We start from the raw sequence: 25,268 nt of genomic DNA on the forward strand, positions 1-25,268 counted from the left end.
ACAGCCTATCTGAGCTTGGATGAAATTAGGCTACATAAAATAAGATTAGCTGTCTCTCACTTCCCTCCAAATTTCTACTAGGACAAGGAAGCTCTTTATTTAGAAAGGAGAGGCTCAGGCAGCCCCATTTCTATTCTAATAGCACGTCTCCACTCCTGAAGCACCTGAATGTCCAGTTCTCCTCAGCAGTCACCACTAAACCGCCTCATTTACCAGGGCTCTGTCATCAAGGATGCTTTATTACACAGCCTGGCCATTTCTCTTGGCAGACCCACACCCTGCCTGTTTCATCTGAGCACTGACAGCAATGTCATCAATGTAACATTTGACTCTGGGGCTTTCATCAATTTTTAAATTTCAGGCCATCAGTAGGATCCTTGCTGTGGTCTCAATGAATCACACTCTGTACATCCTATAGAATGATGGCTGGGGAAATGTTCAAATTACACGGGTTTCACTTTTCAGAGCACACTGTATGACCCAAAAGCTCTGCTCTACCAGTCAATATTCCTAAATATTACTGTTGACACAGCCAGTTCATGGAAGACGTGTCTGATTCTGTATTTTTTTTTTGCATAGCAATACAACACACAACAAAGACTAAAATGAATGTTTGTCCTAAAATGAATTCATTGTCCTAAAATGAATATTTGAAATCTGCTCCCCCAATGGCTCTCATTTCAAGAAATGGGGCTTTAATCTCAAATCTGCCACAGAAACTGATGTAGAAAAATACTATTGTATTGAAATTTGCTCTATACATGCTGCTAAAGACAGTGCACTTCTTGGCCCCAATGATGTAATGCAGCAGAGTTTATATGGTGTCATTTTTCAGAGTAAAACAAAAGGTAATTGTCTTTCCTGCAATTACGTAAATATAAGGTGAAATGGACCAAATAAGGATTTTTTTAGAAAGTCAGCTGGACTTAAGTATCCTACATGGCTTGGGTAGATTTTTCATAATAATTACCTGATGGGCTCTCAGAAAGTTAAACAGAATCACCCTGAAACAGGAATAAATATGAGAAGTGTAAAACCAACCAGGGTTCCACAGTATCCACCTCATGTACGAGGACTGCACGCTTGAAACAGTAACATAAAATGAAACACAAATTTAAAACAATGTGGAAGCACAAGGGTTTGACTAAGACACTGCATTATCTGTTTATCTCCATAGCAATTTTTTTTCCAAATTGGTGCCAAGTTATCCAAATTGATCTATTGTAGCTGAACAATCTGCTCCTCCTCTTGCTACATTATGATGCATAAGTTCCAGCTTAAGCACCTATTATTATATCAGGAGTGTTTGTGTTTGAAGACATTTTATCTTAAATGCGCTTCAGCAGCACTGAAGATCTTCTTACACAGTAAAAAGGACAGACAAAGCTCATTTCCTCACATCAATTAGGAGAGAGCAAAGAATGTTATTTTATGTTTTTTACTAAGTTTAGATTTAAAATAAGGTAGGAAAAACCAGTGATTTCTTAAACATGTAAGGCAAATGTGATTTCCCAGCTTCAAGGTTAAATGATAAATGGTAACATGGGATACAGCAACTGGATCTAAATATGTATCCAAGGAACACATGTAAAACAGGTAAGCCAATCCAGCCAAACTGGCCAATTTTGGAGAAAATTAGGGATTTGTGTTGTGCAGAATAAGAGAAGAGAGAAGTTAGATAAAATAGACATGCTTCTACTGTGTTGCCAGAATAAGCCAGAGTAGTTAAATCATACTCAGTCAGACTTTCATTGCATTTTGGAGTCTCACTTGTCTCTGTTACAGAACAGCTGCATTGCATTAGTAATGCTGTGGGCATGCACAGACTGTCAGGACTCAGATTCAGCTGGGTCTCAGCTGAGAGTTATCATCATCTCCAATCAACTACAAGAAATAATCTTGCTTATTAAACATATAGTCTTGACAAATATATCAGTGATTCAAAGCATTTCTATGAATGGCTCAGTCTGTGCTCTGGAAAGTGCCAGAAATCCAATGAAAACACATTTAATGTATACAATTATCTTTAGATAATTGGACAGATCTGATTTTGCAAAATCCTTCATGGAAAAAGTATCAAACTGCACAAAGGATTCATTCCCTTTCAGCAAAATACCATTTGATTTTGCAAATGTTACTTCAATTGCTGGTAAAACAAAGCAAGAAAACAAACCAAGCCCTACCATGTACTTTTTGCAAATTAGGCAGCAATGAAAGGATTTGAAATTGCCTTTTAAAAACCCAGACTACTGAACTAATTTTTATTCAAATACTTGCCCCTAAGAATTTCTCTTCTCCTACCCATGCTGTATTCAGTCATTTTTAAAAACCCAAATGCACACATCCTGTCCCTGAAAATTCCCTCAGAATGCCATGACTTAAGCTGTAGTTGAATTAGCTGGGAGGGATAGTTAAAACAAGGAGGGTTGCCTTCTACTTAGGGATCACATTTGTTGCACAGCTGGCCAAGATCCAGGAAAAGATCTACAAGAAGCTGGTTTTCCTTAGTTTCAGAGAAAGAAGAACTCAAGTTTAAAAGGTTAGTAGTAAGTGTAAAACAACAGAAAAAGAACATTTTAGAAATCAATACCACCAGTTCCACCTTCATCTGTGCTCTGTTGTTCTGTAGAAGAAGAAAGTTTGTAAACTAAGTCACGAGGTCAAATAATAAAAAATGCAAGTTAATCGAAAAATAACAATACAATGTCAAAGCACTTTCAAACATTATAAACACACACTCAAGCTGACAGAAGATGACAGTACTAAAACAAACTCAGTACAGCTCCATCAGTACAGAAGATATGCTGAATTGAAGCATTTTTTCTTTTATTTTATTCCTTGACAATAACTTAAGTTACTTATTGGCAGGGTCTTCCAGTCAGGTAGTGAATGAAAAGATCTCTTCCAATGCAATCCTGATTCGCTAGTCTGATTTTAGAATGTTTACAAGCAGAAACAGTTAACTGTGTGAAACAGGAAATGATCTGAGCTCAGACTGAAGAGTGCTAAAACACATCACCTAATCCAGAATAGAACCCATGCTCAGAGAAGCTTGGGCAGTGCCCACTGAACCTCATCACCCATGACTGGGCATTCAAGTAATCAGTAAGCATGCTGTAGCTCTAAAGGTGTGTTTAAAACATGTTAGATGTGATATTACAATACAACTGGGGTTTTTTGTTTGTTTGTTTTTATCACCAGTCTTAATACTCCATTACATGTACTGCATTTGAAGGACTCAGAATTATTTTAACATTATACATTACAATTCCCCCTATCTGAGGGTTGGGGGCTGGCAATACAATTCTGTCAGGTCTTGTATTTCCCACGGGGCTTCTCTCTAGCTCTTCTCAAGGTCAAAGCCAGCTCTGAGCAGCATTTCAGGGCAAGCACAGATATGATTCTTTCCCCATTAGCTACCCGTAGATCCTGCTTTAAGATCCAAGACAGTAAAGGATGCCCAGATCCCTACGAATAGTGCTGCATTTGCCAGAGTTCACATATAATATTCTGTGATTTTAGGCCTACTAGAAAATGTGCTGCTTACCTGTTTTGCTTTCTGAATCTGGAGTTACAGATCCCCCCCATGACCATCTCTTCTGCCGTGTTTCCAGCCGCTGATTCCGCTCCAAGGTACGATGCAGAACTGCTTCGTATCTCTCCTATCAAACAACATCTCCATGAAGCTGTAACCATGAAGCACAGCTACACCAGAGAAAATACAGACCCACCTCCCCCGTATGATTTATAATGTTTTACCTACGCTGCCTGATTAACAAGCTTTTGTTAAAGAAACTATCATGTAAAGAATGTTGAGAGCAATTAATGGCTTCAAAACACTGCAAACATGATTAGGTTGAGCTAAACCACAGATAATCTATTCTACTCTTTACTTAAAATAGCCACCAAACAGATTTCCTATTCAGTAAACAGCACTACTTATTTTCTAAATAGGGATGAACCCCAAACTGAACAAGAGTAATTGCTTACCCTTTAAACTATTTATATTCTGAAGTTATTTCTAAAAGGTGATAAGAATTCTCATTATAGAATAACAAATAGAAGTTATTTGTATTCTCAAAGAACTATACACTGACCCAAGTCTTAACAGACTTAGGAGACATACGATGAAACTAGAAACAGCAAGACAAAGGTAAAACTGCAAAAAAAAGACCAATCAACTCCAGAATCCACTCAGCAACCACTGCTGACAGGACAAAGGGGGCTGAAAGAAGCTTTTGCTCCTGTCTCACAACGAGTAACTGCTAACAGAGGAGCTTCAGCTCTTGTGCATAATGATGAACTGTAAGACTATTTCTTGCCAGCCAGGTTTCCACATGTGTCAACAACAGATTTCTCTTCTGAAATAGTTATATCCCAAGTGATCGTTTGAAGCAGTATTTACTGCTGATACACTGCAGTGAGATGCCAGGGGAACTCATTATCCAGCCACTTCTCCCTCTTGAAGACAAGACTTTCACCTTCTTTCTACACCATTCCACAACACAAACTAAAACAGTCACAGTGACAAACAGACCATGTAAACTTGGAAGGAAAGGAGGAGGATTCTGCTCCCCGACAAAAGATAAAACTAGAAGTTTTTGTTTGAAATACGAAGTTTTCCTTCCCCTCTATTAGAGAAACCTGAACTAGAGTGCTAAAGGTGCCAAAGTACCCAGACATTATGTAATCTGTATTGTATTTCCAAGAATTACCTGCAGCGCGGTAATTCTTCAGTCACAGTTAAAGACAGAGGCTTCACTTTACTAACAGAACCAAATTCAAGACATCAACACAGTAAGTTGCACAGATGTACAGAATAACTGAGTAGCTGTGACAAGACAGGTATCTCAATCCTAGACATGGCTAGTGGTCTTCAAGACTTAGGCAGAGAACCACTTCTTCCACAGTATTTGCTACTGTGCTGCTGCTTCTGCTCTTAAGAAAGATGATTAACTAAATGAGACTTGGCTGAATGTAAACAATAATGCTGAAGGCCATGCATTTTTTATATACTCTTATCTACTACATTTACAGTTGTAGATGGTATCTTGCTGGCAAAATTGACCTAAGATAGCTTAGCTTCTTTAAAAGTTATTTCTTTCTGCAAAGTAAAGATCTGTTTTCACTTTCTGGTTGAAGGCACGGTTTACAGGTCAAATCCACACTGTTTTCTCACCTGCCAGATTCTTCATGCATAAATCTCTATGTAAAAGGTCATCTTCAGGGACTTAGTAAAAGACAAGGTTAACAACAATCAAACTCATCAGCTAATCTTGCCTTCCTTGATTATTCACCCAGGTGGCCACTTAAAAATATATCCACCATCCTCAAGATTACATGAATAAATGTAATAAATGTAAAGGTGACACCTCTTGAAGTAGAAGGGATGCTTTTTGCATAAAGTAGTTGCTTAAAGAGATGACGCAGCACTGGACTGCAGTCACAGCCCACCCAAACATTTCTGTTCTCCAGCAATGTAAACTATTCCATGAAGTTCAAATGGAATATCAGTCTGATCACACCCAGGAGATGATTACAGAAAACCAAATACCATTGTACTGCAAGTCAAAAAGGGTAAAGATGGATTGCTAGAACAATGTAACAACAGCTGGACTCCAAGGGAGCAGCCAGCCAGGCTTAGGGGCTCTTCCCCAGTGACCCACAGCAAGGTCTTACACCCAGCTTACAAAAGCGTGGATGTGTGATGCCTCCACTGCTGACACCCTGGAAACAAACCTTCCCAGAACTCCCACCACATTTCAAATGCACTACCAGAGCTACTCATCAAAATGGATGGAATAACTTCATGTATTTATTTCTGCTTTCAGCTTCTGTCCATTTGCAATGAGCCTCAGAAATCAAATACTGCTTTGCTGGTCCGTGTGCAGTCAGAGCAAAGGCAAAGAGCCCAGTGACAACAGTCACTACACAGCTCAAAGCAGCAAATGGTAACTACACAGATAACATCATCAACTGCTCATCATATAGTAATGAGCTCTAATTTAGAAGAACTGAAAGAATGGGAGACTCTCAGGCCACATCAGGGCTCCCAGGAAGGAAGACACAGAAATAAGAGAAGTCTAAGACCTGTCACCCACACTGATTAACAAACAGACTCTACAAAGTGCACTGAAGGAATGTAGAAATCTGGGAACACAAGGTAGGGTTTTTGGTTGTGTGGAAAATAATCAGTGGCCAAAGAGCAGCCACAGCTCCTGAAGTCCCAACTGCTTTGAGTACAGCTAAAGCTGTAGGGGGAAGGAGGGCACAGGTCTACACAGCCCATTATACTGATGTGGAAAATACTTTCGTGTTCTAATATATTCACCACTTCCACAGTTTTCGACTTCCCACCACTTCAGACCATGATAATGTAGGAAAATAATGAAGGAGTTTCTTAAAAAGTATAGAACTTTGACATGTACCTTTTCCTCCTCTATTTTTTGTTTCCTCTTTTCTTCTACTGCTGCCCTCCGTTGTTCCTCTTTCTGCTTCATTTCTTTTAGCTTTCTCTGCCTTTCTTCTAACTGTTTTTCATACTGGAGTTTTGCTTTTCTCTCCTTTTCAAGGATTTGTGTCTCTTTGGCAGCTGTAAATTTTTAAGAAAAAATGAAAATCAAATTTAACCATTCACTGATGCTGCAATGCAAGTTATAGGCAAAAGACTACCCAGGCAGAATTATTACCACTTAAAATGAAAACATACAGCAAGATGAGCTTGCAGAGCTGGATGACAATGCACGACGACATTCTGTCCCCAGGTTAGGGTGGAATCAGAACCCTGCCTTACACTAGACCTTACTGTCTAGACAGGACTATCAGGATAGGCATATTCCCTATGTTAAGCACATACTTTTCTTGTCAACATAATAGTGCAGTCTTTGCTAGAAAGTAGTAAGTTGAGAATCAACAGCCTGAATTTTCTGTGTTGCAATTTTCCTTTTTTTTTTTTTTAGAACAAAATATAATGAAAAGAGTTAAAGCACTGAGTGACAAGATGGGAAAAACCCAAGTTCTTGCATCTGAATTCAAAATAGTTCTCTCGCTATTCTCTGCAGTCTCCACCAAGGAACAGCTGTGTGCAGTTTAACAGGAAGCTCCAGGTTCTGTGACACAAAGCTAGTGGCTGAATGCAAAGTGTATTTTCCATGGCTAGACAGATGAAATGAACCAAGAGACCAGATAATTACACCAACAGTGCACAGGCAGTATCTACATAGAGAGCCCCCAAAATATTTCTGGATTGATATGTGTTTTAGTCCCACCCTCTCCCCATGTTAGGATAACACAATCACTCCCGTTGTTGTGGGTCTTTATTTTTATGTTAACAAACAAACAAACACACAGGTCTGGGAGACACCACTCCCCTCAAGCTGGGAGCTCAAGACCCAGGACTGCAGGGCTCACTGTGACCCTTTCATCTCTGACTGCACACACATGCACTGATCCACATCACAAACAGCATAAAGCTGGGCAAGACTTTTCTGCTGTTCTCTAGGTCTCAGATTCCCTGCTAAGACAAAGTGTATACTGCTGACACTTCAATCCAGGAGTCACTTCAGTGTGCTGGGAAACAAGGGAACCAGTGTTCAAGGCAAACAAGCCATTCAACTAACTAAATCCTTTTTGGTTTTCTCTGAATTGGCATTACCTAAACCTCAGTCTTCAGGGCTACAGGAAGCAGTTTTAAGCTAAAAGTTTTATTTTCAGAAGTGTTTTTGTTGAGGATTTCAATAAGAAATTGGCTAAATTTTCTTGGTGGTCACTAAGAAACAGAAGGTCAAAAGTGATACAGAGCTTCAAGAAGCTAAAACTCTCTGCAGCGTTTTCCTCTCAAATCAAATACTTCTTTATTCAGGTTCACAGATGGTCACTGATGCAAGACCAAAAGTAGACCTTGTTTCTTGTCCCCAGCAAGCTGGAAAAAAGTGACTGAACGAGGAATAAGTTATTCCTTTATCACAAACATTTCAGAAAACTGTATTTTAAATGAAACATGAAAATACCATGTTGCTTTTCCCGCTCTTCTCTACGCTCCCTGGCCAGTCTTTGCCTTTCTTCTGTTCTTAGAGTGGAGCCATCTATCACTGTCAAAACAAAAATTGAAGACACACAATTGTTAGTTATTTTGAACATTCAAATTTAAATAAAAAGTCAAAAGTCTTTACTATCAAAAGGAGAATGAAACTTCCTAAGAGATGCATGTACCAGCAAATCACTGCACACTTCATATAGAGATTAAAGTTGTCATCTGAAAAATTCATAGGAAGCTAAACACCCTCCCTTTCCATTCTCTCACAACAACCAACCCACTGTTGGAGGAGAAAGCAGACACCATATCAAAGGCTAAATGTGTACAGTCAAAGGAAAGACTAAGCAGTAGCCAGATATATGTGAGAACATATCCTTATTCCAAATTCAGCTCTGATCCTCACTCTTGTACATACTAAATTCCATGAACAAGAACTACAGGAATCTAGGAAAATTTAACCTCAGAACAAATTGTTCACCTGTCACAACCAATTCAGAGCACTGCAGGACAGCTCATTTCCAGGCTAAGCAGAACCAAGACTGCTTAGATCTTTTCAGGTATAAAAACCTGAATTTCAGCAAGAAGTGAACTGGTATGTGTTGCCCAGTGCACAAAACAGTAATTTAATTTTGCTCTTATGCTCTGTCTACAAGACAGGCACCTTCAACTGAACTCTGAGCCAGTCAAGAGCAGAAATCTGCCATGAAAACCAGACCTTTAATGAATCTACCAACCATCTACCAGGTGGCTCTGGCCTCTGATGCCTCCTGAAGAGCACCAAACTCCTTTCTAAAATATGTTCTCTTTGTTGCCTACTAACTCTCCCTTGTGAACCCAGCACTTCATGAAGGGCAATGACCAATAATTGTACCTGGTTTAGTTGCTGTCTTTATTGAGGTCTGGACTGCAAGAGGGCTAATGCCACTTTGGCTTCTTCTTTCTTCTGCTATGGCTTGGGCTGCAGCAACTGTGAGAAAGAGTCATTCCATATTAAGAAAAGCTCCACAACTGAAACTCAATAAGTAAATATCTAAAATACATAAAATTCCATTTGAGGTTGCTGATCTTTTTATTAAATAACTAACTGGGGGCTGCTTAACTTGTAAGGGAAAACTTGTCAAGTGAAACCTCAGATCTGGCACAGCTTTTCTTTTTAAAAACCACAGTTACAAAACCTATGTTTTCAAATGTGCAGCCAAGGACTATAGTTTCAAAAAGATCAAACTTATTATATAACTCTTCTAAGACAAAACCAAGTATTTAGCACAGTTACAAGTCTGACTTACACTTACTAATAAAAACTCTTTGCTACCACATGTGCATTTTTGGGCTGGATATACTTATGTAACAGTCCATTAGCACTGGCAGAATCATATTCTGATGAGACCTGAGCAGGGAAAGGTTTATGAAGACCTGTCATTACTTGATCACATGAAACAGAAAGTGGATAAGCTGCATAAAGTGAACCATTACAGGATGCTTACACTGTACTTCTAAAACTGGATCTTCAAAAATAAATTTTAATTGTAAATTAGACTCCAAAACTGTAATTTGAGCATTCATTCACCTTATTCAGGTTTCAGCAAGGTGAGCACAGTAGCTATGACTCGCAGTTAGCAATACAGAAAGGAAATGCTACCAATATTAATGTTGCTAAAATAATGAAACCCATTAAGAAGTCAGAGAGACTAATTTACTGTATCACTTTCCACAGATTTTCTTTATTTTAGAGTCAACTTTCACTAATCATCTTGCAGGGTGTGAAGGTGAAGTGGTATAGGGAGAGCAGGGTAACCCATAAGACAGCATTACCCCACTTTCCTGCACAGCTCAAATGGGAATGTTCTCACACAGTGACACCTTGTTCTCACCTTGGCTGACAGACACCGGGAGCTCAACTTTGCTCCTAAGAGGAGCCCAACTTCAGGGGACGCAAGAGAACACATCACACAACCAACCAACCAGAGAAAGTCAAGGCCTGTTTTACACAGAAAAGGCAATCCACAAAAGGAACGTGTAACTCCTGTGAACATGAAGGACCAACAGCAGAATTTGGCATTATATTTTAAAAAAGAAGACAACAGCTTTGCCAATGATCTCAGACTTCCCTTTAATATGAGTAGTGCAGAATGCAAAGGAGGAAGGAAGAGTCTCCCTCTTCTCCGTGCATTGCCATGACAACTAGTTGTGTCATGGTAATAACCCTCCCTAAGGCTGTGCCCAAGAACAATCACCTCAAAGTGTTTAATCCCATGTGATGTCAGTGATAAATGCTGATTACGATACTTATTCAGCAACTCTAAATTGTCACCCGCAGCTGTTGCCATGTCTTGAATTAATTTTTCACTATAGCAGCAAACAAAAGTCTTCCTCAGTTCCATCCTATATATCTCTGAGGCTCTTTTCAAACTCAGAGACTAAATATATCACGACATGGTGAGATTACCCATGGGCAAAGAGAACAGCTAAAAAAGGGACTCACTGTAATTTCACCATCTAGATTAAAAGTCAGATAAATATCTGATTTTTGTACACTTTTGCATGCCACATGGATGGGAATCTAGTCCAAAAAATACCAGGTGGAGAACAACAAAATTATCTATTCTAACACAATTAAAAGTGAAAACAGCCAGAGGAAAAGCAGCCCACTGCAGGTGTGCTGAGAACAGAAATATAAAGACAGGGCATTAGTATCCAATGGCACCCTTGGACATCACAAAGGCTGAAGGAGCATAAGGTTCCTCAAATACCATTTAGATTTCAGACACAGAAATCCAGGTACATCTTCCCTTCAGTCTCCACCAGCAAGGGAGGAGACAGGAGGTGCCCAGGCAGCCTGAGTCAACTCAGCCCAGCTGGGAAAAGAGCCCAACAGAAGAAACTCACTCCTCTCCTACACCAGGTTTAGTTAAGACCACTACTGGAATTTTGCCTCAACTCTCAAAGTTTAAACATCTGAACATCTGTAACAAAGTTGTAGTAAGAAGCAAGCTGCAATTAAACAGGTACAACAGTCATCTTATTTTATTTGCAGAAATATTTTACTATTAGAAATCCTGCTGAACAAACCAGTCATAATGGATGTGGGAGATTGTTTATTTTCAAATGAATACATAAATACATAAACAGTTGAATAATGTTCATGATTAGAAGGCATTCATTTAAAAAGATTTAAAAATCTGCAAAGCAATTAGTTCATCTTAATTAATTAAGGCTGCAAAAGATTAGTTGAGGTTCTACAGAACAGGAAAGTGGGTTACAGAAACAGTTCAGCTTGCAAAGGACACAGAGGTGAAAAAAGCCTAGAAATAGTCAGCCAAAGGATTTTGTATGTCAGGGGTTTTATATGGCAGTTAAAATATTTTGTGTTTGCTGCTTCAATGCTTCATTACTTGCATAGAAACAATGTCTTCACAAATTTGAAAGCAGTACATTTAAGGCACCATGAGTGCACCTTCGTGTCACACAGATGTGATCCATTCAACCAACAGAAATCCAGAATGAAATGTGAACTGGGCATTGGAACAAAAGATCATTAAAAGGGAAACAGCCATCACATTAGATATGTCCCTGAGATGTGCAAGCTCAGTTTCACTAAATCTCTGGTCAACAGACAGGTTTTATGTTCCTTGTAAATTTTATGCTAAACTTGCAATATCAAGCTGATTTTCAAAATCCCCTTTTTACTACTTACTCTAGGGGAAAATGAGTTGCATATTGTTGCACCCTGTAACCTTTAAAATAATACAAATTTATTTTGCTTTAATATGATAAAAGAAATCTAAATTATTAATAACTTTAAACGTTCTTTGGCACAGATACCTATAATGTCTTCGCCTATTTTTCCATAATGAATGTAGCAGTCTGCTATGGAGCAAAGCTTTGTGGAAAAGAATTTTCCACAAAACCTATCTCTGTAAAAGAAGCCTAATACTTCTGTAATGAATCAGGATAGCCCAGAACAGGAAACCAGTTAACAACCATTTCACTAGAACTTGTGTCACATGCTGCATTAGTGGGGGGTGCCTTCATGGACATATTCAGCAAACTTCCTGGAGAAGAAAAATTCTCTTAGAGGCAAATTAAATCTCATTTCTATTCTGAGCTTCCCCTCCCACAGTAGTCACCAAAGGCTTTCACAACTGTAATTTGTGATTAGTATAATGTATGTGTTTATTTTACAGTAGTCTACCTTTAAATGCTCCAGGTAAAATTAATAAAAAGTATAAGCCACACATGTGGCCAATAATAATAATATCTGCATTCAGGCATAATAAAGTAGGGCTATTTGGAACATGAAATGGTTAGGGGATTTGGGAAGCAGTTTTCCTTCTATGCCCTCATCACCATTTAGCACCATGTGTCTGGCCAAGGGTATCACAGATAAACCAAACCCACAGAAGCACCAGGAACCAGCCACTGTGGAAGACAACATTCCAGACACATCCAACTCTCCCAGTTTCACCTCCAGCTCAGGATCACAGAGTCTGTGCAGGTGCTGTGGTGCCTCCCTCGCACTGAGCACGACGGCACTTCCTTCGCTGATCAGGTTTCCAATATGCCCTGAGAAGACCAGTGCTAAAAATAAACCCTGATTTCTATTTCAACCCTTGCACAGAGCTAATACCCTTGGCCCCTGCCAAGACTGGCAAAGGACCCACTGCTGTTCTTAGCAAACCTCATTAGGGACTGGAGCGGCTCCGTCCCTTTGCCCAGCGAGGTTTAGGGATTCCATCCCATCGCCTCTCCTGGTATCCATGACCCAGCCAGATGCTGCCCCACTTGCTTTCCCAACCCGTGCAGAAAGGAGAGCAGAATATGCCAACTTTCAAAGCAATCCTTCTGCTTCTTATGATTTAATGACAAAGCAAACAAACAAAAAAAATCCCAGACTAAGCCTTTGAAACAGGAGGTGTTAGAAGATGTCCTGAATGGAAGGCATTGTTGGAAATCTAAATTTTCCGCAAAAGTTTAAAGCAGGTAACAAGAAGCCAATACTCAATCCATGAATCAAAAGTGAATGGCCCAGCAAAATATCTCTAATTTTATAGCAAACTGTGCCAACTCTGCAAGATGCCATTTTTGTCTTGCTCCACTACAGGGAGCTACTGTTTGTCAGCAACGGTTCTGATCCTTTTTCTTTTAATAACAGTTGCACATGCTTCCAGGAAAGTCAAGGGAAGTTAGCATTTAAGTTTGAGACTTCTGCACACTGCCTTTTAAGCTGATTTCCACTCATTAATTAATACAGGTTAAGACAAATGGATGCAAGATCATATGCTTGATGCTTTAAGAAAAACTGGATATTGGTTTTACACCATTACCTCACACAAACAGGTGGACAACACAGAAAGTCGAACCGTGAAAAGAAAGCCCTCTCTGCATGCACTCCTCTTTTCCCTGCTTTCCCCCTTCTTTCTGTCTTTCCCTGCTGATTCTGACATCCCATCTTTGGGCTGCAAGGACTGACAGGCTCCACAACCAAACACGTGAGCCTCCCGTAGGCACCTTCTGATGGACCAGCTGGAAGGCAGATGGTTCTCCTGTTTTGTCTGGGCAGTCACCAGATGGGAAGCACACAGATCTCCAGAAAGCAGTGCATGCTGTCTCTCAGCTTCAGCAGGCCAGAAGAGCTTCCCATTGTCCTATCCTTATCCCAGACTGTATTTGCACTCTTGGTTCTACATTCATTCCCTGTGTGGGATACCTATTTTATTACTTTTGTGTGTTTTCCTCCCTTTAAGACCATTTCTGCAGGTAATTCTGTACAACAATCTGGTTGTACAATCTGGTTTTCCTCCCAGTCAATGCTTAAGGAAGTTTAGGATGATTTCTTCAGTTCACTACAAGTATTCATCCCACTGGAAAACTCTTAACACAAACATTCCTTTGCAGTATATGAAATTAGCATCTCCCCAAGTAAGTATTTGAGAATATATTTCAAGAATGTACGTTTTTATTTATCCTTAAGCATCCACACCCAGACTAAGAGCTAGAAACATTTTAAAAAATATCACATAATTAACAAAACACTACTTATTTCTTATAAGGAGACCTGCAAAGATACAGCTGAAGTAATCTCAAGGACAGGTTGTTCAGCCTAGGGCGTGATCAGAGAGGCACCAGGAAGGTTCCTGGTTAATTTGTGGGTTGATCTCTGTACACTTTACCCTCGGGGAAACACATAATCTAAACCAAACTTGAATGTAATACAAGCACAGACCAAAGAATCAAAATTCACCCTTAAAAGAACTGGCAGCCACCTCCAAAAACTTTCTACAGAGATGCTACACCATTGTGTGACAGCCACATCAGAAGTGTGAACCCTTAGTCTGAACCCTACCGAGAACGTATCTGCTATGGAGTCTCACTGATTCCTGCTGCCACTTGTATTCTTTTATTTTAACCTTGCTCCCATTGCTCAGCCACAAATTATGCTTCTCTCTACTTAATGGGAAAAGCAACTGCCAGTACAATGCTTAAAGATAACAAAGAGATGTCACCACCTCTTGCAGAAGCCATCACAAGGTGGGTAAGAAGCACTGTCTGTACTGTGCACAAAGGGCTGACAAGCTAAATCCACCCTCTTCTCTGGAAAAGACACCTGGCTTCACAATTTGGGGTTGTTAGTAAGGTATGTTATTATTCACCTCTTGAAAGAAATTAAAGTGAACCACAGCAGATACTGACTTCCTGCTCCTTTCACTATCCCTTTTGCCATATTCTTCTTCGCCATAGTTCTTCCTCACCTTCCAAAAAAAACATGAAAAAGATTAGCATTCTGCATAATCCACCTTATTTTTTTTAAAAACATAATCTTTCACCATCTCTTTTGATATGATAACATGATTTGTACAAAAAGGTCCTCCAAAGGGGAACTTCTCCAATTCACACGTCCCCAACTCTCTGCAAGCTCTAATGCAACTCAGATATAGCGACTAATGCTGGGTAGAACACAGAAATTAATCTGTTTATTGCACTGTGCATACCAAGCTGATCTGCCCAGTAACTTCTCTCCAGAGGTGATGCTTCCTGCATAAAGGAAGCAGGTCTTACAGCCCCAGCCGTGTTCTTCAGCAAATGGCCATGCCTTGCTGTCTTGTCTTTGCTGCCTGGAAGCACTGTCTTGGTAACACTCAGCCACAGAGAAGCCAGAGCTTTGGAAAGGCTGGAGTGCTCATTATGTTTTTCAGTGAAAGAATAAGGCACTAAGGTGTTTGTACTCACTGAAAAATTCTCCACCAGAATACAATAAGGCTGCATTTCAGATGTAAAGAGAGTATTTCTGCACCATTTCTGTAGATTGGCAACTAAACTTTTCTTGCCAACTGCAAAACAAATTGCTTTCATCTACCTTGACTATTTATATTAGAGATATATTAGACAATGACTGCAATGCTGATGCAATAAACTATGGCAAAGAGTCCCTTGTGAACCTTCTCAAGTGTAACAGAAATCAATATTTACCTGTTTCTGCATACTGAAAATGCCAAAGTACCCAAATACACTGGACTAAAATGAAAGCAGTCTATGTAATAAATATGCCCTTACATAGTTTCATGTAAATTCATTGTGAAATTTAGTAGTGACATAAATGCTTACAGGTAGCTGTATACATACAGATTAAACACTCCAAACTGAACAGAATTAGACACAGCTTTAACAGCTACAGAAGGACCAAAAAAGTAAAACAGCAGAGTTTTAAACATAGAGTGCAAGATTATTAATAACTGCTCTGTTTATCTTACAGATAATTCTCTTTCATTAATAACACCTTCCAATGCCTCAGGAGTATATGTGTTGTTCCTCACAGTGGACTGGCTTCAGAGATGCCAGAGCAGTCCCGCTGTACCCTGCTCTGAGCAGTTTAGTTCCCACTGGAATTCTAGCTCAAGCGTGGGTAAGAGGCACAGAAATCAGCTCTCTCTGCTTTACTCCTCCAGTTCTGGAGGCTGCCTAAAACTGACTCCTCTTCACACTCCTGCACAGCCACAGTAAAAAGCAACTTCAAGACAAACTTCTGCTCTCTTATTTCACATCTGTTTTTCTCATTGTGTTATTTCTTTCTTTTACAGTGCACTATCCCTAACGCTGGCAATAGCTATCTTCTATCCACTACTCCCCCCTTTCCTGAGCAGTCTGGTTTCTTTTGCTTGCTGGAAGCACGTCCTTGTAAACGCTTTTGTCCTCGTTTGCAGGCTGTGGCCATTGTTTAATACACCCAGCCAAACAATGCCAGCAAAGAACACAGCCTAGCACTGCGAGTCCCAACTAACTTGAGACAAACCCTGTGAAAACACCATTTTGAGCTTTCTTAAGCTGGAAGGATAACAGCTCCTTTACACAACAGCAGGGAAAACTACTGCTTTTTCCTTTTACACCCGATGAATTTCTTATGGCAACTTCAGAGCTCATTCAAACACTGTGTGCTTCAGAAGAAGAGAGACTGTGTTGGCATTTACCCCCATGAGAGCAGCCTCCAGCCTCAAATCAAGTCACTCAATACAGTGCTCCAGGACAGTGACAGGCCCACAGTGTGTTTAACACAGCAAATCCACTACACTCTGCTGTACATCTACAGCAGAACAGGGTGGTGTAAAATGTAAAAGGAAATAAACTGCAAATTTTCTTAAAGCTGTACAGTTCACTCAACTAATTAGAAATGAAAGCTCTGAGACATTCCACTACACCTAATGTAAGATCCCAACAAAGTAACCATGAATCAGTCCCTGCCCTAAAGAACTTGAAGAATAGATAAGTGAAAAGTAACAAATGACTGTAAAAAACCCAAACAGGACAAAAGGGCAAAAGAGACCAATAAAGAGACTATGTATTTTTTTAATTCATTACCTAATGGCAGAAAATCTTCTAGAGAAATCTGAAAACTAAACAGAGGATAAGCTTTCAAATTAATAAATGTGTTCTATTAAATTATATTAAGTATAGAGATCTCTACAGGATTTCTCTATTCTTGTAGCCAATCCTTCTTGGACTTGGGGGAAGAATTTTGACACCCAGGAGGTTTAAAACACTTGCTCAGAGAACAAGCCACTACAGTATCTTTGCTCCCTCCCAAGATTCAGGTCAGTGCACTTAAACAACAGAGTGTGTCTGTAAATTAAGAGTCAGTTAAGTACTCATAAAAGAGTATTTTAAAAACTCCCTGTGAATTATGGGAAAAAAAAAACACCATAGGGAAAGACAGAGGTATTCTGAGCACAACTAATGGTAATTGTTTTCTTCAAAGGCAGCTCCAGTTGTGGATCCTTCACATAGAAAGAGGAAGTTCCAAACTGACTGCAATATAAAAATAATTTAGATGAAAACAAATGTCAAGCAACTAGGTCAGCCTTCCTTAAAAGCAAAGACTTGTTTCCACTTATGCACTCTGTGAACACCACAGATCCAGGGGGGATGGCTGAGGTTTGTCTCTTTCAAACAAAAACACTTCGAGCAACATTTGATTTCTCTTCCAGGAACCCCATGCACCAAACCACCCAATCACCAGCATCTAGAACAGTTTTAATTATTGGACAAGTATATGAAAACACACTGAAAGCATATCATCAATGAAGAAATACCTGGTTGTAAACTGCATAATTGGAAGCTAAATGCCACTAATTTATTAGTGGCAGACCAAGAATTTGAAGGCCTCACTTTGTTTTTAAAATATCACAAGTCACCTGATAAGTCATATTAACAGAAGTCATTAAAATTGCATGCTCAGAATTTTGTCAGAGTATCCTTTTACAAGAGGAGTGCAAGAATCTCCAATTATCAAGTTTAAAGACAACCAGCAGCATTTGATACCCCTAAGATTACGATTAACCTACATTATTTCTTATATTTATCTCACAGCAACCCATAGTAACCCTCCTTTACCCTCTTATCACTTTTAAGAACTGACAATTAATAACAGTGTATCAGTACTTTAAATATTCCTATCTGTTTTCTTTTTGAAAATCACAAGTGTATGAAGAAGCAGCAGTCCTTAATTCCAGTCACATTTTAAGGCTATGCACAGCTAGAGATAGTGTAAGCCACAGGATCTCTGCTCTCACCATCAGTTATGACCCTTGCAAGTCATTATTGGCTAAATACTTGCAACTGAATTGAAGCATGGAATCCAAATTTATATTTTGTAATTTTAACACATGAAGAAATATGTAAAGAATGGAACATCCTGTATAAGAAACTGAAAAAAAAATTTGCTGTATATGCACATAGTTGGGTTGGGGTTTTTTGCTTGTTTCTTTTTTTCTCCTTACAGCAAGGAGGATCTCAAATGCATTTTGAGAAATCTCAAGAATTTAAAGTTTTAAATTATAGTAAAACCTTTATATAAACCACTTACAACTGGAGGTAATCTTTAGAATATTAAGCACCTAATATGTACCATTCATCTTTATGAATCAGCATGAAATTATCCTGTATGATTGTATTTCCACGAACAAGAAGAAAATGAAATTAAGGCTCACAGCCATCACAATTACATCAAGTTCTCAGCCTGACTTGGAAATGTTCTCTCTCACCACTGGGATCTACGTGAAATCCAATTTCCGTGCAGTTCTTTGCATTTATCACCCTGGCACTCTGCAAAGCAGTGTTACTACTTTGATGCAGGGAAAAAAGATGAAGCACAAAAAAACCTTAAAACTTTCTCCAAAGTTATGAGGAGTCTGACAGAACAAGAACCTGGAGGCAGCCCTAGTGATCACCAGCTGGATGCCCCAGACACTGGGCTGCCTTTGCTCCACACGTGGAGTAAGCACGAGGCATTCATTTGAACACCACCAAGTAAGACAATAACTGAATGCTTGGATTTTGCCACCAAGACTATACATAAGAGCAGTACTTCCACATGTATTGGTACAAACTTGTGTTCTTAAATTATGTTTTATAACTATTACCCAGAGACCAGACAAATCTCCAAGTGTTCCTGACTAATTGCTTGACCACTTTAGTTTCACTATTAGTTATCCATCCATCCTTCTTTTCATGCAAATTCTGTGTATGTGCACTTGGTAAAGCTGTTACCAGTAACTGTGCTCCAGGCAAGAAGGAGAAAGCCAGACAGTGTCACTTACACAGGCAGAAAAAACCTGATTAGACGGAATGAAGCTGTTATTTTATCAGACAACTTCCGACCAAGCTGGGCTCAGCCACGCAGGTCATGGGAATTATGCCTGCAGCTAGACTGGTTGAAAAAGGCACTTCATTTTTGTCCCATGTCCTGAAACAAGTTTCCCAAAAAATCGTGTAGATCTTGGAAAGGAAAATACATACAAACAGCATTTTAATATACTGTTTTGAACAATCTTCACAGCAGCGATTCAGTACAAGTGGAAATCCTGACAATAGCACAGCCAAGCTCTGGTAAAAACAAACACATATTCTCTACCACCCATACTACAAAGCACAGGAGATTTTAGTATTTCAGTGAAAATGAAAATAAAATAATAACTGTGGGATACAACAGCTTAAATTATAGGTATTTTTACTCTGATTACCCACACGAATCCAGGAAAACCTCATATGCTGGGTAAACCACAAGTAACTGATTATTCCCCTCTTCTCAAATCTTAACAAGCTCAGCAGTGCTTACGGTATTAGAATAGGAGCAAAAATTCCTCTTCATCCCTGAAGGATGACAGCAGCAAGCATGGATCACAAGAATGGGGTAAGCAGCTGCCATCTATGCACTGTTGTTTCACAGTGTACAACCACAATTCACTTCTAATATTAAAGGATGTTCACACATCACTGATAGAAATATTAACTGCCTTCTAGTTGTAGTAGCAAATTCTGCTCTTTGTCATCCACCTAAAGGACATAAGATTGGACAGGAGCGTCAGGGCAGAAAATTATTACAAAGGAACTGCAGAACTGACACTGCAGGCATGATGTGGCCTGCAGAACCTTAACTACCGTTGATACTCAAAGAAAGAGAAACAACTTTTCCTCACCTCAATACTAGCCTGAATTAAAGAGAATATTTTTCTTGCCCAACTTAGCACATTGATACCGAAGTTAGTTACAAATTGCACTGTGGGATTCTACACTTTAAAGGCTTAAAATAATTAACCAGCACCAACCAGCCACAGATGAAACCAATATTAAGAGGCTGGTAACAGAGAGCAGAAGTGGGGAACAAGAACCCAGCAGTCTTGTCCCCAAAAAGGAACCCATGCAAAAGGTAACTACACAAAAGGTATACATACAGCTCCTAGCCAGGCCGCCAGAAAGAGCTGTAGTTTCTCAGCAAGATGCTTCTGATTCTTATTGTCTTTAAAAGGTGAGATTCCCAACCAGAAGTTCACTGGTAAACAACTAAAGATGCACAGCACTGTATTTATTTTGTCTAGATGTTTGCCCTCCAGATTGATTAAGACAGCAAAGCACGTAATTGCCCACAGAGAGGTAGAAACTGGGCCCAAGTACTCTAGTTAGCAGGTATTTTGGAACTGATGAGTCCCCCCACGCAGCCAACTGAGCTTAGAAAAGCAGGAAGTTATATCCCTCGCCAATCTGCCCAAGGGTAGCATGGGACTAAACAAGGTTCTTTCTGGTGTCTCTTTTTTCCCCTCCTACATCCTCTCCAAACAGTCGCGATATCAGACTTGGTTGCTGCTCGCAACTTCTCCAAACAGCAGCAAATACCGTGGCAATTACCGTGCCAATTCCACTGCTAACCACGGGATTGCAAGGATGATTTCTAAACATCATTTGCTTTCTCCAGGGAGCGCTACTGACAAGAAGTCAGGAGCAGAGCTGCAGTGGCCTGTACACTCAGACAGCATTGATTCAATGCACATTAGCAATGAGTTTATCTTCAAGTACACAAGTGCTAGAAATGCATTCTATGTACACTGAAGTTTAGATTCTGGTTCAGTGACTTCTACCCCCTCAGGGAAAAAAATTTCAAGGTCTAGTCTTTCCGGGATCTAGTGAGAGGGTTTGTTTTTTTAACACCATGTGCATATTAGAACATGTGCATATCTTAAGGGAGATGGAGCTGCCTGGCTCAAGGAGCATTTCCCCTCTGGTTTTGGGACTAAATCTAGGTCGTGACAGCTACCAGAAAATGTAGGTGCCCGTCTTTAGAACTTCGGAGCCACCGCAGAAGTGCATCCAATATGCAAAATAAAGTGCAGCAGCTCTAGCAGGAAGCTTAAGGATCAAATAGACACCGCCTGTGCAGGTGAGAAGTGCTATCTTTCGGCAGATCGTTATCCTTCTGGAGCACTAAACTGTCTTGATTTTGAAACAGAAACGAAAAGTAATTAAGTAATATTTCTGACACTCAACACACTGAAAAAGAATGCCAGAAGAGCTGTGCATTCAGGACTCTTTGCCAGCACTCTTCTTTGTGTAATTACACAGACACACTGAAAACAATCAAGCGAGAGGCTCTCAGAGTAGTTTTTGTACCAAGTCCAAGTTAGTTAGCTTAGATCAAGCCACAATTATCTTTCCTTATCTTTTTGTGTCCGGGATAAGAAAATGTTTATCTTTTCTAATGGATCACCCACAAAGCTTCTGCGTGGAGATGTGCCATGAAATTGTGCTGCAAACACACACCATGCACGCACAACGCTGGTTTCAAAATATATTATTCAGGACCGTAAGTATTAATAGGCACGTAAATACAGCCAAGGACAAACCCAAAGCAGAGCTTCTTTAGCCCTCTGAGAACACTAGATTAAAAAAAAAAAAGAAGAAGAAATAAAATGAAATGAAATTAAATAAACGGGGCTTTAGCCAATCTTTGATTAGGAATCAACGCCAGGGACTTCCCTGCCTTCTTCACTCGGGACCGGACACATCGCCGGGGCAAGAGCCGCCGCAGAGACACCGACAAGTTCAGACCGTCGAAAAACGGTGAAAAATGGGCGGTTCGCGTAACACCGCCCTCCCGCAGCCTCCTCTGCCGCTGCCCAGCGGCTGCGGGAGGTCCCGAGCCAGCAATTCCCGCCCGGGGCTGCGGGAAAGGACGGACCCGGCCGGGCGGCCTCCACTCGCGGTGCCCCTTCCACGCCCCGGGACGGGGGCCGGGGATGGGGGGGACCCCCCCCCCACCCCAGGCGCGCCCTCGGTCCGCCGGATCCCCCACACCGCCGCGCTTCCCCCTGGCTGCCCGCTCTCACCCATCTGCTCCCGCAGCCCCTTCAGGGAGGAGGAGGAGGAGGCAGCGCAGGACGGGGGCGCCGCGCCGCCCTCCGCCATCTTCAGCGCGGGACGCGGCAGTGCCGGCGGCGCCGGGGCCGGGCCGCGCACTGCGCACGCTCCGCCCGCCCCGCGCCCGCCCCGGCGGGAGCGGCCGGTGACCCCCGAGCGCTGCCCTCAGGCCCCGCTGTGCCCGGTGGGCGTAACCGCGGCTGTGTCGGGGGCTGAGCATCTAACCGGTATAAGTAAAGCCATATAAGCGATACCGTTAGAACTAAAGAACAATTACAGTTATGATTAACCTATAGGATCAATAAAGAGTCCTGTGTTTGTGAGGTATAGAATACGGGGTTGTTCACAATGCTGTGTTTTGTGTGTACACAACCATAGCTACCGCTGACTGCTTGGAATTGTCTTTAACCCTTCCCATCTTGGTCTGGGTGCCACGGGTACCGATTGGTAGAGATAAATAGAATTAACCCGTGATTGTTTTTGAATAAAGATATATGATCTACGGAACCAGTCGTCATCCGAACAGCAGTGGGACAGTCTTAAGCTGTGCCAGGGGAGGTTTAGGTTAGACGTTAAGAAGAAATTCTCTGCAAAGAAAATGATCAGACATTGGAATGGGCTGCCCAGGGACGTGGTGGATTCACCGTCCCTGGAGGGTTTTAAGAGACTGGATGTGGCATCAGTGCCATGGTCTAGTGGGTGGTGTTGAGTCAAAGGTTGGACTCGATTTCGGAGGACTTTTCCAACCTAGTTGATTCTGTGATTAGCTATAAGAATAGGCTTATGTAACAGAAAAGAAGTATAAAAATTAATAGAAGAGTGGATTTAGATTTAATCCATGAAATAGCAGCTAATGAGCGAGCTCTAAGTGATGTCTGAGTGTTAGAGAAACAGATTAAAGTGTAGGACTTTCAGACCTGGGGGAGGAAGTTAGCACGGCTTGGGAAGAGGGATGTACCGTTGGTAATGGACACAAAGGAATGTGGAATTTATGGGCAACCAGGACTGCCAAGATAAGGAAGAAACTAATAAAACCAACTTGGTAATTGTGCTGAAATCAGCTCCAAACGGGTAAAAGGTGATTCTGGCGGAGGAATCTGCGACCACCGACACACAGACCATCGACTCAAGAAACCCCCCGAGCCAAAGGAAGAAACTGAACCTGCAGACAAATTAGCATGAGAAGTGAGAGAATCATTAATGAATAGAAGTTAGAGTACTAATTAATAAGAGAAGTATGTAACTTGTAGCAAATAATCACTAATTCCTTTGTTTGTTAGAATGTATAAATAGTAAAAAATTTTGATAACTGATGTACATGTTTGGTGAAGTGATACCCACATACCTCAGTGCTGAATAAAGTGATGTCGGCTTTCTAACTCAACAAACTGGTTAGAGAGTTTATTTCCCAGTTTTTGGTGACAGCCCCTCACTTTAAAAAGGACGTTGAGGTGCTGGTGCATGTCCAGCAAAGGGCAACAAGGCTTCTGGAAGGACTACAGAACAAGTGTGATGAGGAGTGACTGAGGGAGCTGGGAGTGTTTAGTCTCGAGGAGGCTCAGGGGGCACCTCATCACTCCCTACAACTCCCTGACAGGAGGGTGAGGTGAGCTGGGTTCGGTCTCTCCTGCCGTCCCTGCAGTGAGAGGACCAGAGGAAATGGCCTTAAGCTGAGACAGGGGAGATTCAGATTAGATATTGGAAAAATATTTTCACTGTTCAGGTGGTCAGGCAGTGGAATGGGCTGCCCAGTTACCACCCCTGGAGGTGTTTTAGAGGCATCTGAATCTGGCACTAGGTGATGTGGTTAAGAACCAAAGAATCGTCAGTGTTGGAAGAGACCTTTGAGGTCATCCAGTCCAACTGTCCACTAAATCAGAGGTGTTTTTAGGAGGCATCTGGATCTCACGCTGGGTGATGTAGTTTAGTGGTTTAGGGGTTACAGTGACAGTGCTGGGTTGACAGTTGGACTTGATGATCTTAAAAGTTTCTTCCAACCTTGAATGTTCTGTGTGTGCCTGTGAAAGGGGCTGATAGAACTGGCCACCCCACAGGAGCCATCATGGTCCCCCGTGGACTCAGCACTGCAGAGCTCAGCACCACCGGCCGCCTCTGAGCAGGACAGGCAGGATGCAGCTCCCCAAATACCCCACAGGTCAGTGCATAGAGGTCATTTGTGTCCCCACAACAACTGCAAATGTCGTCCTGCTACTGCAAGGGGGTTGGAACTGGACAAACTTTAAGCTCCCTTTCAACCCGAACCATTCTGTGGTTAACAGTGATGAACCGCCTTCCAGCAGCTCTCAAGGAGAGATGCTGCCCAGCCAGCTGCCAGTCCATCCATAAACTCACTTTTCCAACAGAGCTCCATCAAAGGGAAGTGGGCAAAAATTTCAGACAGTACACCAAGTTATAGTCTCAACTTGTCTGGATGGAAGTTGGAGATGGTTTGGTGGATATTGTGCAGTTCTGGCCTGAAGCTGTGGAAAGCACACCCCGCTGGATGGGCTCGCACAGGCTGTGCTGACGATGCTGCTGGTGCTGCAGGCAATTTGCTGGGCCTCAGTGGACCATGGTCCAAAGGTGAAGCACATCCCATGATTATTGGTACTGTGGAAATTTAGGAGCACTGGGTTCAAAAGAAAGCAGCACACAAAAATCTGTCAGCTGAGTTGCACTCACTGCACTAACCAAGCGCTCACTGGTTTGTGACAGGGCTGGGAGCGAAGTCTCGCCTTTCAAGTATCCCTGTTTTTGTACGTGTTTCCAAAAGAAGAGCGGGATAAGGGTGAAGGGGTCCAGCCAGTCAGGGAAAAAAAATTATTGAAACCCTATTGAATGAATTCCCAGACATTGCTCTATGTTAACTTGAATTTGTCACTTGTTTCTTATTTTGCTGCCTAGTTGATTATCAATAAATTCAGGAATAATCTTTTCTTATTTTGCCTCAGGGTTTACGCCATGAGAAGAGTGAGGACAAAGCAGCATCTGTGGTCATATTGAAGGGCAGGCTCTTTGGACCTTATGAAGAAAATTCCCTTTGCAATCATGACCA

General features: G+C 41.2%; 1 protein-coding gene across 9 annotated transcripts in view; it reads right to left on the reverse strand.

Moving 5' to 3' along the window:
- The window catches only part of MAP7D3 (MAP7 domain containing 3), a 45,391-nt gene extending 23,094 nt beyond the window's left edge, over positions 1-22,297 (reverse strand). For 7 of the 9 annotated variants that reach the window (XM_027722523.2, XM_039386819.1, XM_027722522.2 and 4 more), the window contains exons 1-6: positions 22,183-22,297; positions 8,907-9,002; positions 8,010-8,090; positions 6,429-6,592; positions 3,548-3,662; positions 2,591-2,623 (exon numbers count right to left, since the gene is read on the reverse strand). In XM_027722523.2, coding sequence (XP_027578324.1) covers positions 2,591-2,623; positions 3,548-3,662; positions 6,429-6,592; positions 8,010-8,090; positions 8,907-9,002; positions 22,183-22,261 — 568 coding nt within the window. In that variant the 5' untranslated portion in view covers positions 22,262-22,297. Of the gene's footprint in view, positions 1-2,590; positions 2,624-3,547; positions 3,663-6,428; positions 6,593-8,009; positions 8,091-8,906; positions 9,003-14,725; positions 14,787-22,182 lie in introns of those variants that run through there. The other 2 variants (XM_027722521.2, XM_027722520.2) reach the window with 2 other exon arrangements.
- Positions 22,298-25,268: the final 2,971 nt, after the last annotated feature.

This window comes from Pipra filicauda, unplaced genomic scaffold (assembly GCF_003945595.2).
Source record: "Pipra filicauda isolate LSUMZ 115617 unplaced genomic scaffold, ASM394559v2 scaffold506_size402828_pilon, whole genome shotgun sequence".
Taxonomy (NCBI): domain Eukaryota; kingdom Metazoa; phylum Chordata; class Aves; order Passeriformes; family Pipridae; genus Pipra; species Pipra filicauda.